The following is a 16,619-nucleotide window of genomic DNA, read 5'->3' as shown; positions in this document are numbered from 1 at the left end:
CTTATTGTTTAAATGTGTAGAATCCACATAAGCTTGTTTTTCATCAATTGGTCAAAATTTACAGCAGGGCATGCTAATTCAGTCCATTTTTTGCCAGACAGAAACTGCACACAGACTGAATGTAAATATAAGTCTCTGTAAATCCACTCACTGACAGCAGGTGACGCTTGTGGAAAAGCTGTTTCCTGTAACCTCCGTGGACAAAGCAGTATTAAAGATTGCGATTAAGAACACTTCCTTTAGGTATTACATGGAGCGAAGATGAAAACAAAATGCCTTTGAATTGTTTCTGAAGACAGTCAGAACCTTCAGAGGTACATTCATATAATTAATTCATTCATATATTAATTTGTATAATTCCCTTAGCACTCTTTTAAAACCTCCCAGCTTTTCCGCCCTGTTTTCACTCAAAACGAAACTAATATGAAACGGTAATACTAACCGTGGGGAATTTTATCATGATTTATCGTCAAACCGGTAATCGCTACATCCCTACTCAGTATGTAGCAGAGTTTCTGTAAGCTGTGCCATGCTGTGTAAGGAGAAAGTTTGTGTTTATAGTAAGTAAGAAGCTTTACATTGCCAGTTTGTTTATTTATATGCTGTAAGCTTATTTTTCAATTTAAATTTTACTTGGTGGCCATGAGGAGACTTTTCTTATGTAGATATCTTAAAGACCATTTAATTAAGTTTAATTTGTGATTGTTTTACCATTTTGTAAGGACCTGTACAATACCAAAAGAGTAAATACAAACTAACTGCCATTCTTTTTGCCTAATGTTAGTGCTGGGCGGATATATCTTTATAAGAGTGTACTATGGGGTGGGATATCCTTGTGAGATGCTTGAGCGGTCACCCTCATAGCAGAGTTGTGATGTAACGTACAGCTCAGCCACCTCTCCTCTCCCCTTTGGTGCAGGACGTGAGGAAGTAGGTCAGTGTGTTAGTAGATGCTATTACCTCATTCTCCTTTCAGCACTGACCTACTTTTCCACCTCCTTCAAACAGCCTCTTGCCTACGGTATACCAGGTTGCTAAACTTTAACCGAAATTACAGTACAACCCACGCAAAGGCTTCTTTTGAGAGGTCACGTGTATAATTTGTCCCCTGAATTGACCTGCAATACTTTTGTTCTTTTGTATTAGGTCTATGTGTCAAAGACACCCCAACTGATGTCTTAGTAATGTTTAATTTTGCATACACATGCACAGCCTATTTGTACAGTACAGCTCGACAGGAAGTTGTACTCATTTGTACTGTGCTGCTGTCTTTACAGTGAAAGTCAGCTCAGAAACTGAATCTGAAATGACTAATATGCCCAAAAAAAATACTGATTGTTTCTATGCAGAAGCACAATTTTATTTTAAATGATAAATGTGACCCTGGACCACAAAACCAGTCTTGAGTCGCTGGGGTATATTTGTAGCAATAGCCAAAAATACATTGTATGGGTCAAAATTATTGATTTTTCTTTTATGCCAAAAATTATTAGGATATTAAGTACCGATCATGTTCCATGAAGATATTTTGTAAATTTCCTACTGTAAATATATTAAAACGTAATTTTTTTATTTGTAATATGCATCACTAAGAACTTCATTTGGACAACTTTAAAGGCGATTTTCTCAATATTTAGATTTTTTTTGCACCCTCAGATTCCGGATTTTCAAATAGTTGTTGTATCTCGGCCAAATATTGTCCTATCCTAACAAACCATACATCAATGGAAAGCTTATTCATTCAGCTTTCAGATCATGTATAAATCTCAATTTCAAAAATTTACCCTTATGACATATTTAATAATATGTAATTATTAAATCTGAAACTATAAATCCTTAATTATAAAATGTAGCCTACACCATAATGCAGTAAACATAGTAATATTGTAAAATCTTATTCCAACTTAAAATAAAGTTTCTATTTGATTATATTTTAAAATGTTATTTATTTTTGTGAATATTCAACAGCTATTAATGGGAGAAAGTTGTAGAAAGTCAACCATCACTGCAGCCCTCCACCAGTCGGGGCTTTATGGCAGAGTGGCCCGACGGAAGCATTCTTAGAAGTATTCTTAATCCTTAACCAATATATCACAAAAGACTGGAAGAGTCATGCAAATTCTTTGGTTAAATAGAGCAGGAAGTTCAGGAACCCTGAAGAAAATTCAGCTCTTAAAACATCTTAATTGACTTAAAAGTGTAATTATTTTAGTTTTAAGTATAATTGTTTTAGTTACTTTTCTTTAATGTACAGAATCCAGGAGTTCCCATAGATTAAATAAAGTTTTGAGGCCTTTGAATGTTGTCTGTTTTCACTTTTTTTTAAGAAGTAGTATGCAGTTCACTGACAGTAAACTAGTGTTCCATTCCATTCTGAACACAGCCCATGTAATGCAGAGTATAACCAATGTGTTTTTCCATACCATTTGTCTGTTAGTGCTCTTTGCTGGACAAGTCCCGTTCTTGCAAGAGATTAAAATGAACAACTATGTCTATCTAAACTACCATTTCAGTTGCTTGTGATTTATTAAAATTTGATTAATTATTCTTTGTATTACAGGTTTTTGCTGCAGTGTCTTGAGGACTTGGACGCCAGCCTTCGCAAACTTAACTCCCGCCTCTTTGTCATCAGGGGACAACCCACGGATGTCTTTCCAAGACTTTTCAAGGTCAGCGAACAGACCTAGACGCCTAGAGCCTGTTCCAACAGTTTTATGTAAACTCTCTGTCAGTACATGCTGTTCTGTGACTGCCCCTTATTTGACTCTCCATCCCTGAGCCCTTCGGGAAGGATCGTGATGCAGCCATTAAGAAGCTGGCCACTGAGGCAGGGGTGGAAGTCTTCGTCAGGATCTCCCACACACTCTATGATCTGGACAAGTGAGTGTATCAGTAATCATTGCCATATGCCCATATGACTCCCACATAGCTGCCAGCAGTCCTGTGGGAAGCTGTTGCCCATCGTGCCTGATAGTTAACTCTTCATTGAGAATGTTATGCAGACAGATACTGAGATCACACAGATAGACTGACTGCTAAGTAATGATTGTGTTTTTCAGCAATAGTGTGCACCTTTAATTTACAGAGAAAAGGTCAGGGAAAAATCTGTAGATGGAAAAATCTCCATACAAGTTCTTTGTGCGTTTTTCTTTTTTTCTACTTGTTACGTTGCACTTTTTGTTAGAAAATATTTATTTACTATTTATTCAGGGTTTTTAAGGCATCTAATATTTTAATACTTAATCTAAATATTCTTAAAAATTAAAAGTTTGTTGTCATTTGGAAGTGTGTAGGCCTTCTTGCATTATTATGCTGTTACATTATGATTATATATTCAGTGGCATAAAACGGTCTTTAGAATGAAAATAATATTGCTTATCGCAATTATTTCTGGGGCAATATATCGCACAACAAAAAGTTGTTATCGTGACAGGCCTAGTCATATGAATATCAAAAAGCAATAGCATGTAAAATTCTAAATATTGTAATACTCAAAAAATTGCGTGATTGTGTGACATTTTTGTGATATGAATTATATTACAAAAAGTACTAAATCAAAATTAAAATATATTAATACATTTTATAATATTATCATTAGAATTTGATTCATAATATAACAATTTAAGTAATTTTATTTTCAATTTTGTAAATTAATATGGTAATTTAATATTGTATATATAGTTTTGTACAAAAATATGGAAATAAAATGAACTGTTGTTCTTATTCAAATTCTAATAATATGAATAATATGATCACTTATTGCATTTAATTTTTTCACTGTACTTTTTGTTGTATAATGAAGTATACAAATATGAAAACAATAACATTTCTTATATATAGATTGTTAAATGAAAAATTCTAATTGCATAAAATATGAAAACAATAAAATTGCTTCAATTATTGTTATTAATAAAATTGTAATATTATAGAATTTATTCAATTTTAATTTTATATTCAATTTCTAAAGGTTTACATGAATATGTGATGAGGCTGTTTGATACTTTGTTTTACTTTTAAAAGTTTTGTGTTCAAAAGTATATTAGCATTTGCTGTATTGACAATCATGCAAGTTCTTGTTATTGGCTTTACTCTTTGGTGTCATGACAACTAAAATGCCATAATATTGTGTACATATTCTAATTATCCCATGTGTTCTCTGTCTCTAGGATCATAGAGTTAAATGGAGGACAGTCTCCTCTCACCTATAAACGATTTCAGATGCTCATTAGTAGAATGGATACTGTGGAAATACCAGCGGAGACTATCACGGCTGAAGTCATGGGCAAATGCGCCACACCAGTCAGCGATGACCACGATGACAAGTTTGGTGTTCCCTCTCTGGAAGAGCTCGGTGAGACACCTGTGTTTGTGTATGTGTGCATGTGTCTGTTGTAAATGAGCTTTTGAATGAGGATTTGTGTCTTCAGGTTTTGAAACCGATGGGCTGTCCTCAGCTGTATGGCCTGGTGGAGAGACTGAAGCTCTGACTCGACTAGAGAGACACCTGGAGAGGAAGGTAGACATCTACTTTATTACACTGTTTTACAATTGTGCTTTTTTTGCATTGTATTACACCATATTTAGTATAATAATCGTGTACTGAGCAGGGTTAATTATAGTTAGCTAAAACTAAAACCATAACATTTTGGTTTCTTGAAATAAAATAAATGTTAACTGAAATGAAATAAAAATAAAAAAAACTTTTTTTATTATTTCAGCTACTTTCCAAAACAACATTCCTCATTTTCACTTAGTTTAATTTGATGTACTAAAATAACGGAAACTAAAACGGGAAAAAAATGAATAAAAACTAGACATATTTGAAAACAACAACAAAACTAATAAAGAAGACAAAACTTTAATTAAAGTTAACATAAAAGCAGAAATCATAAAAACAAAATCTAATTCAAAATACGAACAAAAACTATACGCGTTAAATATAGTTTATGCATTAAAGTTTATGGATTAAATTGATTAAAAGTGACAGATATTTATAATAATGTTACACATAAATGTCTATTTCAAATAAATGATGTTCTTTTGAACTTTCTATTCATCAAAGACTTCTGAAAATAAAATATCAATAAAATATTCAGCAGCACAAATGTTTTTAACATTGATAATAAGAAATGCTTCTTGAGCATCAAATCAGCATATAACAATGATTTCTGAAGGATCATGTGACACTGAAGACTGGAGTAATGGCTGTTAAAAATTCTGCTTTGCCATCACAAAAATAAATTACATTTTTAAATATATAATAGAAAACGGTTCTTTTAAATTGTAAGAATATTACTGTTTTTACTGTATTTGTCATTGAATAAATGCAGCCTTGGTGAGCATAAGAGACTTCTTTTAACAACAACAACAACAAAAAATCTTTTTTTCAGGCTTGGGTGGCTAATTTCGAGCGTCCCAGAATGAATGCTAATTCCCTGCTGGCCAGCCCCACAGGCCTGAGCCCTTACCTCCGGTTTGGCTGCCTCTCCTGCAGACTTTTCTGTTTCAAACTCACAGACCTCTACAGAAAGGTAAAGAGAAAAGCACCGTCTTACTTTGACATTTAAGGTACTGTTTATCATTGTGATAACCGATCGTAAAATAAAACGTTATTCTCATCCTTTTTTTCCCTGTCTTTTCAATCACAGGTCAAGAAAAACAGCGTCCCACCACTGTCCCTTTACGGTCAACTGCTCTGGCGTGAGTTCTTCTACACGGCCGCCACTAACAACCCACACTTCGACAAAATGGAGTTCAATCCCATCTGCGTGCAGATCCCATGGGACAGGAACCCCGAAGCTCTGGCGAAGTGGGCAAAGGGCAGGACTGGTTTCCCGTGGATTGATGCCATAATGACCCAGTTGAGGCAGGAGGGGTGGATCCACCATCTAGCCAGGCATGCTGTTGCTTGCTTCCTCACGCGTGGAGACCTGTGGATCAGCTGGGAAGAGGGCATGCAGGTACTGCAATACTGGATTTCAGTAAAATATTTGTTGTGGTTGCATTAGGATCTATATTGACATTGTTTGTTTTGTTTTTTAAGGTGTTTGAGGAGTTGTTGCTGGATGCAGACTGGAGCGTCAATGGAAGCTGGATGTGGCTTTCATGCAGCTCATTCTTCCAGCAGTTCTTTCACTGTTACTGTCCGGTGGGCTTCGGTCGACGTACTGACCCTAATGGAGACTATATAAGGTGCCACTCTTGACCCTTGCTTACAATCACTAATACTCGGTTTACTATAATTGACCAGTTTGGTTCAATATTGAGACTATTCTCTTTGAAAGCTTATTTATTTTTATTATTATTATTATTACAGACGCTATTTGCCCATATTGAGGGGCTTCCCTGCCAAATTCATCTATGACCCTTGGAATGCCCCAGAAAGTGTTCAGAAGATCGCAAAATGCATAATCGGAGTGCACTACCCTAAACCCATGGTTAATCACGCTGAGGCATCGAGATAAACATCGAGTGAATGAAGCAGATTTACCAAAAGCTGTCTTGCTACCGGGGCCTCGGTAAGAAAATGCAGAGCTTTTACAAAATCCCAACATTTAAAAATCTAGTGGGTTTTCTCATAATGCTTTTCAGGGCTCCTTGCAACTGTTCCATCCAATACAACCAACAATGGAGATGGTAATGGAGCAGGTCCTTCCTCAGGAGACAACACACAGGAGAGCACTCACATTACAGGTATACCAACAAGCACATTGTCATACATCTTATAATTAATCTCTGGAAATGTCTGATAATGCTGACAGCTTTTGCTGTAATCTAGGGGTTTCCACATTTTTTCTCATCGGCAAATCCAAATCCTCTAGCTTTTGTTTTGGCTTTATTTTGGTAACTTCTAACCACAAAAATGTTGGAAATGGTTTTGAACCCTGTTTTTGTGAAACACTGGTCAAATTGATCCAAATTTCATTCAATTTAAATCATCATGCGTATTGGCAGTTTGGTTCATTTCAGTTATAATTGTTAAAATATTTATATTTATATTTTACGAGTGCACCCATCACCAGCAAGTTCTCAACCAGAGTTCTCACCATTTCCAGTGTCATGTGATCAGCAGTCTGGAACTATTGTGCAGCCACAACCAGGTGTGTACTGACACAGCTGCATGGGTTTTGAAATATAATAAATGCTGTTGACATCTAAAGTATGAAACAGGCCTTAGGCTGCTTTTATAAGATTTAATAAGTTTTTCTTTCTAATCTAGGTTACTCAGGTAGTGGTATGGTTGGACAGGCTCACAAACAGTCACAGAGAGGTGAGTTCTGTCCAAACCAATTCAGAGGACTCTTAACAGATTCTGAACTCAAGCTGTATTGAACCACAAAGCAGTTTTATGTCTCAATGTGGCCTAAAATGTTTTGATTTAACTGAACTACACTTCCTTGACAGACTAGTTTAAACCCATCCGATCTTGCATTAAAAAGAAGGGTTTACCTCATGTTTGTGGAGGATTATTTTGATGAAAGCACAGACTATTCAAAATCAGGGCTATTCATTTGTGGACAGTTACGCTACCATTCAGAAGTTTTAGGGCGGTAGGATTTTTTAAATGGTTTTTTAAAAAGCCTCTTATTCTCTTCCAGACTGAATTTATTTGACCAAAAGTACAGTAAAAACAGTTCTGTCAGGACCACTATCGTCAAAATGATAGATATTTAGCATAAAGTTTGGTTTGGCGGTATGGTTCTGTTCTGGGCAAAAACCTCCCTGCCCATCCATGCAGCCTGTCATGAATGAGCAGGGAGAGCAGCAATAATAACCCCCCTAGGGTTAACAGAACAGAACAAGGCAGATATCATTAATGTACTTAATGATATTTAAGTGTAACACTTTATTCAAGATAAAGGAGTCTGATTAGCAAGGAATATCGGAAAGCCAAGTCCTGACTGTGGCGAAAGGAGGAGCTGGGGATGGAGGAGGGTAATTTGCTCCAGAGCAAGCTGAAAAGCTGCTGAATAATACTGAATAGAGCGTATATAGGAATGTCGCGATAGGTGTCGTATTCCTATAGGTAGATATGATCAGCTGAGAATCAGCTGATGCAAGCTTGACTCACGTGACCTGCCAGAACTAACGCTAACACTTAATTAATATTGTGAAAAATAGCTGTTTTCTGTTGTAATATATTGTGGAATGAAATGTGTTGCTGTGATGGCAAAGCTAAATTTTCAAAAGCCATTACTCCAGTCTTCAGTGCCACATGATCCTTCAGAAATCATTCTGATATGCTGATTTGGTGCTCAAGAAACATTTCTTCTTATAGGAAGTTACCATGTATAATCATATTTGAATTAGAAATATTTTGTAACATTATAAATGTCTTTATTGTCACTTTTGATCAGTTTAATGTGTCCTTGCTGAATAAAAGTATTAATTTCTTTAAAGACAAAAACCCAATCTTTTGAACGGTAGTGTTTGTTTTTCATGCCACTCCAACAATAATGTTGTACAATAGAATGTATAACCTCACATACTGTTTTTGTGTTCAGGGAGAGGGACAAGTACTTTGAAACGACATAATGAAGACAGAGCTTCAGACAGTGCATTGAAGATTCAGAGGCATGACCGTAACTAGCTGTCTCGGAAGCAAGGATTTACACGCACCCCTCCTCAGACTAGTGTTTGGACCTGTCCTGAACCGTAGCACAGAGGACAATGTGTCCACATGCCATATCTACTCCTCCATGCTTAGCTTTTCCCTTTATGCTTTGCCATGATGTCATTCTGCTTGTATAGCTTGAGTTAGCCTTGAGGTCAAACGTGTGGTGGCCCAGGAAACTGTAAACTAAGCCGTTCGGCATGATATAATGTATGTAGTTACAGCATTTAAGATGTCTACATTTTTGCAAGCTGTATGTTGATGAATTGTGGAGGAAAATGTTTTGTAGTATTCATGTAATCCAAATGTCAGTCATCAGTTTCTCTTTGAAAGTCTGTGTATCTAGCATACCATTTGATGTCCATTTGTGAAGTGTTGGCTTTTTGGCAATAACTGTGCTATGTAATATTAAGAGGGATTTATTTGGAAATTCATATCTTAATAGCGATAATCGAAAGCATACTGGCCACTAATTGAGAATCTTTAAACTTTTTGTCAAGTCAAAGGATTTGATTGATCTAAATGTTCAATTCTAATTTATAAATAGACACATTAAAATGTCTGTGAAGTCCAGAGCAAAAATCTGTATATTAAGTTTGCTTTTTGCTTTTTATAATGGAGTAACTATCATTGAGGCCTGTGGCTCTTAAGCACAAGTGGATTTGTTTCAAGGCAATTACAGGGAAACAAAACCTACTATGTATATAAGCGTATACTGTAAGTAATTCAGTCTGCAAACCATTGTACATAACTTTTTCTTTCTTATTTACAGACTCACTGACAATTCCTGACGGTAAACTGCTGCTGCGTTCTATTTATGACGTACTGACACAAATTTCAAATGATTTTCAATGGTCTCTTTGTCGTGTCCAGTGTAGACAAGACTTTAGCTGTTGCGGCGCGGCACGACACGACAACTGTCACCTCCGGTGTAGACACGGTGTAATGCAGTTCTTGCCTTCCAAACATTAATATCTGACAGTATACCATTCAAAAGTTTGGGGTTGGTAAGATTTGATAATAATTTAGAAAGTAATATTTTGTAATGCCTCATCAATAAGGCATTTATTTGATCAAAAATACAGTAAAAGCATAATTATTTTGAAATTTTAGCAGTATATCTTGAAATACTACTATAATTTAAACCAATTATCTATTATATATATTTAAATACATTTTAGTATTTTTTCCTGTGATGGTTTACTTCCTATTGGCTACAAAAGACTGCAATTTACTGGTCTAGCTAGTTTACTTTTGTTTAAGCAAAGGGGTGTTAGTACACATGACAATTAAGATTCTGTTTTTATCAGAACATACAACAAGACACCATTTAGGGCTCCGTGTGTTGCTAATAAAGGTGTAGTTAAAATAATGTAACTTTTTTATTCATCTGGTTCTTTAACCTGTAGACGAACAGGGTGTTCAACGCACCACCGTTTCCGTTTAAAAAACGTTTTGCACCGTTTTTGTCGGGGCTGAACGCAGCCCTGGTAGACACCCTTGATTACAGACAGCCACGCTCATTGGATGTCACATGGTGAGCCAAGCTAATGTTTTAAAGCTCCTTAATCTAACTGGGGTTGAGGTCGAGAAGGATGCGAACACCTCATCCTACAACCACTGGACGACGGTAGCCTAGTTTGTATGATAAACCAGTTAAGCTGCTTTTAGCGAAAGTCGTAAACGATGAACATCGAGGGGGAGGAGATGCGCAAACCAATCCGGCTCATCGCGGCTGCCTGCAGTGACATGGGCATAGGAAAGAACGGACAGCTTCCCTGGTGTCTTCCGTAAGACAATCATCATCCAATACAGTGATTTCAATCCAGCTGGAATCGCTGTATTTTATGAGTTATGTTAGATATGAATGAATCATTTGAATCAGTAATCAGATGAACGGCGTGACGTGACGAATATTTGATACTTCGGTGCCCAAACCCTTTATTGGCATTCGAGGCACAAATTCAATGTTTTGTTGTGAAGTCAATTAAATATGTTATAGAAACTATCATGAAATGGAAAGCAGCTTAAAAACATCAAATCGGTGTATCGCCTGTCTGTCCGATGTCAGAGGTCTTGAACTTCACTGTGCAAAAATTACAATTCAAGTAAATTGGTACAAGACAAGTTAGAAGTTATTGTAAGATTGTATCTCATTAAATTAAAGTGTGTGTGTGTGTGTGTGTGTGTGTGTGTGTGTATGTGTACTTATCTAGGCGATGCTATACATTGTTACCGGTCTGCGGTCCCCACGAGGGAAAAAAATTATAAAAAATAGTAGCCTAAATAAATCTGAAAGTGTGACAATGCGTTTGGTCAGTATAAAAGTAATAGAAGTCTATGGAAAGTCCCCACAATTCACAGAAACAAACGTGTGTGTTTGTGTTTATAAACAAACTACTAAAAATAACAGCTTATACGTTGTTTTGATCTTTTTATTTTTAAATTTTGAATGTTTTTATTTGTAACACCTTGTCATTTTGAACATTTTCTGAACCCTCTCTCTCTCTCTCTGGTATCCTATTCGTGGAATATGTCACTGACCTTTAGAACGCAAACTGAATGACTGAATGTCAGCAGTTTTTTGAATTAGAGAGATGGAAACTTCAAGCCCCCCAAAGCCCGCCCCATTTGAGATAAGAGATAACAACACATGCAGACAGATAGCATAGGAATTATAGGCTATTGGGAATTTCTTTATCTTTGTGGTATAGAATATTATGTTGGTATGAGCCTTTTCAGCCATACATGTTAAATAGGAGGGTCAATGCATGCAGTATGATGGAGGATATCCTTGGTTCAACTTTTGACTTTGGCACACAGCCCTGCTTTTTTATATGCTATAAACCCATCAAAGATATTTGTCATGCAGCTCAAATTGCATTCTGCACACTATGTAGTTATCAAAGCTGAATTAATGTATATCAAATGGAGCACAATATGTCTAATGTGCTCATGTTGTTTACAGAAAAGAATTTCAGTTCTTTCTAGACACAATTACAGCTGTGTCAGCACCTGGTAAGTGGCTTTAAATTTTATGTTTGGTTTTATTTATATTCTAGTTGATGTAATTTTAACAGTATGACGAAATTATGAGGAAATTATGCACATCAGAAAAGAAGAATCTGCTTGTCTGGGGCCGAATATCCTGGTTCTCCTGTCCTGAAACAGTCTTCCCTTTGGCCAACTGCTTAAATTTGGTATTGAGCAGGAAGATGAGGTAAGCATATTCATTTATAAACATTTTTATACATGTGCACTACCATTCAAAAGTTTAGGGTCAGTAAGATTTTTTTTTAATAAATCAAAAGTATTCAGCAAGGATGCATTAAATTGATCAAAGGTGACAGTAAAGACATTTATATGTTATAAAATATTTATATTTCAAATAAATGTTGTATGCTTTGAAACTTTACATTCATCAAATAATCTTAAAAAAATGTATCAGTTTCCAGAAAAAATATTAAGCAGCACAATTGTTTCAACATTGATAATAAACCATTAAGAAGCAAATCAGCATATTAGAATGATTTCTGAAGCATCATTTGACACTGGAGACTGGAGTAATGACTGATGAAAATAATTCAGCTTTGCCATCACAGGAATACATTTTTAAGAATAATAAAAAATAAAAAAAAATTTTTTTTAAATAATTTCACATTATTACTATTTTTACTGTATTCTTAATAACAAATGAGACTGGGTGAGCATAAGATATTTTTTCAACAACATTAAAAAATATACTGACCCCAAACTTTTGAAAAGTAGTGCATATTATGATTTCTGTATTTATTTACTATATTCTGCATTACTTCAGTGCAGTGCCTCCACATGCCCACTATCTGTGTAAGGATTTCGGGTCAGTAATTCACCTGGCTTCTAAGCCTCCTTTATGTCACATTGTGGAGACCATCTGGGTTTTAGGAGGTCCAGAGGTATATAAGGTGAGAAGCCTGATTTATGCAACATGTATATAATAATATATAATATGTTAATTAATACAGTAATTCAATTTATATTGTAACTGTGCTATTTAGGAAAGTCTTGAGCATCCATGGTGTGATCTCATCTATCTCACCGACATCATGGCCGACTTTGACTGCAATGTCTTTTTCCCAAAATTTGACCGCAATGTTTTCAGAAAACAAAAGGGGTAGGATTATTCTCTCATTTATTATATGAGTTACAAAGATAATAAGGTAACACTTTACGATTAGATCCTATTTTTTAACATTAGTTAATGCATTGTCTAATATTAACAATGAGCAATACATTTGTTACAGTGTTTATTAATCTTTGTTAATGTTTGTTTATTGTTAGTTCATGTAAGTTCAGGTCCATTAAATTAACAGACAACTTTTGATTTTAATAATATAGGAAATGTTGAAATTAACATTAACAATTAAAATACTTTTAAAGCATTTATTAATCTTAGTTTGTGTTAACTAATGTAGTTAACTAATGTTAACAAGTGGAAACGTAAAGTGTTACTTATAAGACTTGCCCCATATTATGCATCAAATGCTTTTAATTTGTCTTATTAATTGTTGATTTTCTTTATTAAAGCTTTCCTGGAGTACCAGATGAAATTCATGAAGAAAATGGTATTCAATTTCAATTTCAAGTATTCAAGAAAGAAGCTTAAAACTGAAGCCATGAGGAGACAAGACTGTCAAACATGATACTAGAATCATTTTATGTTTACATAATCTGAAACTACGGAGCTCCTAAGTATCTGTTGCACAAAAGCAAAAAGATCAACTAATATTAACATTAAAATGATTGACATGCGCAAGCTAGGCATAGTTTCTATTTATAACACGTATTTAAAGGGTTGCGCAATGTAGCCAATCACAGACTTTCTGGAACGCAATGGCCAATCAGAGGTGATTCAGTTAGAATCTACTCACCGCAGTGCTGAAATTGCGTGCTCACGAATCCTCTCATTTTAACACATGAAGTGTAGACGCTCTCCGTCATCGGGGGGCTCGGGCTGATGCTCCGCACCGCGGGGAGATGGTGGGCTGGGCTCTGGGTTGGGAGTGGTACTGGCGAGATCCTTCTTGGAAATGACGGTGAGCAGGGATCCGTTTTTCACCAGTATCTACTCCACGAAGGCGGCGAATTCCTCTCGAGGATCATCTTCTGACTACGGCGCTCTGCACTCGATGTTTAAACTTGCGTTGTAGAACGCACAGAGCGTGTCGTCTGGGTAGCTGGTGGTGTTAGCTAGCAACAGGAACAGTCTCGTATGTTCAGTTCATGGATCTCTCTCCTAACAAGCTGATGATCTGAATCAGTTGTGTTAAATAAAGGGGACATGCAAAATGTGAGCAGGGGGTCCCCAGAATAAGGTGACCATACATGCCATTTTCCGGGGACATGTTCTGGCCAGGATTTCTGTATTGCCTAAAAAATATCCAGATTTTGGCTTTGTTTTCTTGTTTTCATACTTGCTGAAGATAACGAATAACATGCAGGCATTATACATAATCGACCAATTGTGGTGTGTGAGAAGGTGGGATCTACAGAGAATGGTCAAAGCAATGCAAATACGTGTACATATCAGGTGTGTTCAACTGGAAGCAGCGCTGCACAGACTGATCAGTGTATGACATCAAAGAACCGCGAAAGCGATTCGAAAGCATAAGGAGCTGTCTGCTCGCTCTCTATAGCTCTAATGGTACTTAGATGACATACAACTTTAAGTTAGATGTCATACAACGATCGATTTGCGCAGCACAAACTGCCAAAACCTGGTTATTTTAGGCAATATAGAAATCTTGGCCAGAACGTGTCCCGGGAAAAAGGCACATATGGTCACCTTACCCCAGAATAGGAATTGAGGACCAGTACTTTAGGGCAGAGGTCCCCAATTCTGTTTCTGGAGATCTACCTTCCTGCAAAGTTCAGTGCAAAACCTGCTCCAACACACCTGTCTGTAATTATCAAATGTTCCTGAAGATCTTAATTAGCCTGTTCATGTGTGTTTGATTAGGGTTGGAGCTGAACCTTGCAGGAGGGTAGATCTCCAGGAACAGGAATGGGCACCCCTTGTATGAAACAGTATTTGACAGCATTTTATTGGTTTTAATATAGTTATGCCAGCTTTGTACAATCTAACAATATTGTACAGAAGAACACTTTATCTCAAAGGCTCTGTTGGGCGCTACAGTATAACTAGTGGTACTTCATCACCATCCAAATCATAAGCATTTCAAAGCAGCTAGTTCTTTATATAAACCATATGAAGACCATTTTCCTAATGTCATCATTACATAACAAATCACACCACACATGACCTGAAACAACAGATGGACACAGACAATGCTGCCAGTGATGAGCACCACTTCTTTTACGATTAGACATCCAACAGTTTGTGACCACTCACCAGATCTACTGTTACTCATCTCACTGTCACCATGGTGACACGAGTGTGATGAATCAAAGCAGATCAGGGGGATGGGACACAGTGGGAGTCATATATGGTTTGTGTATATATACCATCTGCTGTGTGAACTCAGTGCCTTACTGTAGGTAGTATTAGTTTTTTTGTCATGTATGTTTTGTAGGCAGTGTATTTAACTTCTTAGATTTGTGATATCATTCTATACACTTGTTTCTTGTGTGAAATTAAATCTATGGTGCTATAATAACGTTAGTTTCTAATCCAAATTAAAATACAATGTGTGCAGCAACTTATTGACCACATATAATGGGATATTATTTTTTATATATATTTGAGTAAATGTCCAGTGTACATTGTGATAGTGAAATGGCCTTCCCCACTAGATGGAGCCGTCAGCTAGGAAGTCCTGCAGTAATCTGGTTTTTGAGGTATATAACTGGCCTTTCCGAACATGAGTTTGGCCCACCCATCATTTCACACAAGATCCTTTAAAAAAAAAAAAAAACATTCTCAAAGCATGCTGGATAACATTGAAAACATACAAGCTAAAGGGAGACATAGGCCTAGCAAATAATAAGAAATTCATGTTAATTGTAATGCTGATAATATTAAGTATCGTTCAAATGTTTGGGGTCAGTGACTTTATTATTATTATTATTATTATTATGAAATATAATATCATTATTAAAAGACTTTTATTCAGCAAGGATGCATTAAATGAATAAAAGTGATAGTAAAAACTAATATTATTACAAAAAAAAATGTATTTCAAATAAATGCTGTTCTTTTTAACTTTCTATTCATCAAAGAATCCTGAAAAAAATGCATTATGGTTTTCATAAAAATAAGCAGCACGAATGTTTTCAACATTGATAATAAAAAAATGATGTTGCTTGAGCACCAAATCAGCATATTTGAATAATTTCTGAAGCAGGGCTCACAAAATTTCAAAATCCCTGGTAGCCCGTCGGGCAGGCATTCTTCAGATTTTGGTAGCCCCAAAATGAATTTAACTAGCCCGAATAAAAGATATTGTATTTTTTCTTCAAATAACAAGTCAAGAGAGTAGAGGTTCAACGGATCACAAATCTCACGGTTCGGATTATATTACATTATCATATCACATTTTGGGTCACAGATAGGATCATTTTTTCAGATAAGCAAAAGAAATATGGTTCTTTATTATTTAAGTAACACTTATTATTTAAAGAACAATTTACTACTTCGATACCACAGCAAAAACTAGTAGCATATAGGGATGTAGCGATTCACTCAACTCACGATGTGATATGATTCACGATACTGATTTCACGATACAATTTTTTCACAATTTCTTTTTTAACAAAATTAGTTTTAAGACAGATTTAAAAAAAGATGTCCTTTTGTTATTTCTCAGACCAAAAGGCTGCACATTACTTTGTGAAATTGAAAATGTCAAACAGTATACTAACTTGACATTTTAAAACAAATCCCAAATAAAATAAATAATACAAATAAAATAAATTTCTCCATGCAAGTAAACTAAAGTTTTGCCTGTGTATTTTAATCACGATCCAAACAAAGATGCTGAATACATGTTATTTAGATTGTAAAATT

General features: G+C 35.7%; 1 protein-coding gene and 1 pseudogene across 1 annotated transcript; both read left to right on the top strand.

Annotated features, from left to right (window-relative positions):
* Nucleotides 1–9,440, top strand: part of LOC107664687 (cryptochrome-1-like) — a 12,365-nt pseudogene extending 2,925 nt beyond the window's left edge.
* A 641-nt stretch (nt 9,441–10,081) lies between these two features.
* On the top strand, nt 10,082–13,329 carry LOC107664682 (dihydrofolate reductase-like). Its single transcript, XM_016455323.1, has 6 exons — nt 10,082–10,404; nt 11,583–11,632; nt 11,729–11,834; nt 12,432–12,558; nt 12,652–12,767; nt 13,181–13,329. Exons 1-6 carry the CDS (start codon nt 10,301–10,303, stop codon nt 13,257–13,259), a joined length of 582 nt encoding a protein of 193 aa, XP_016310809.1. The 5' UTR covers nt 10,082–10,300; the 3' UTR covers nt 13,260–13,329.
* Nucleotides 13,330–16,619: the final 3,290 nt, after the last annotated feature.

This window comes from Sinocyclocheilus anshuiensis, unplaced genomic scaffold (assembly GCF_001515605.1).
Source record: "Sinocyclocheilus anshuiensis isolate Anshui unplaced genomic scaffold, SAMN03320099.WGS_v1.1 scaffold571, whole genome shotgun sequence".
Lineage (NCBI taxonomy): Eukaryota > Metazoa > Chordata > Actinopteri > Cypriniformes > Cyprinidae > Sinocyclocheilus > Sinocyclocheilus anshuiensis.
This window is presented reverse-complemented; position numbering and strand designations above follow the sequence as displayed.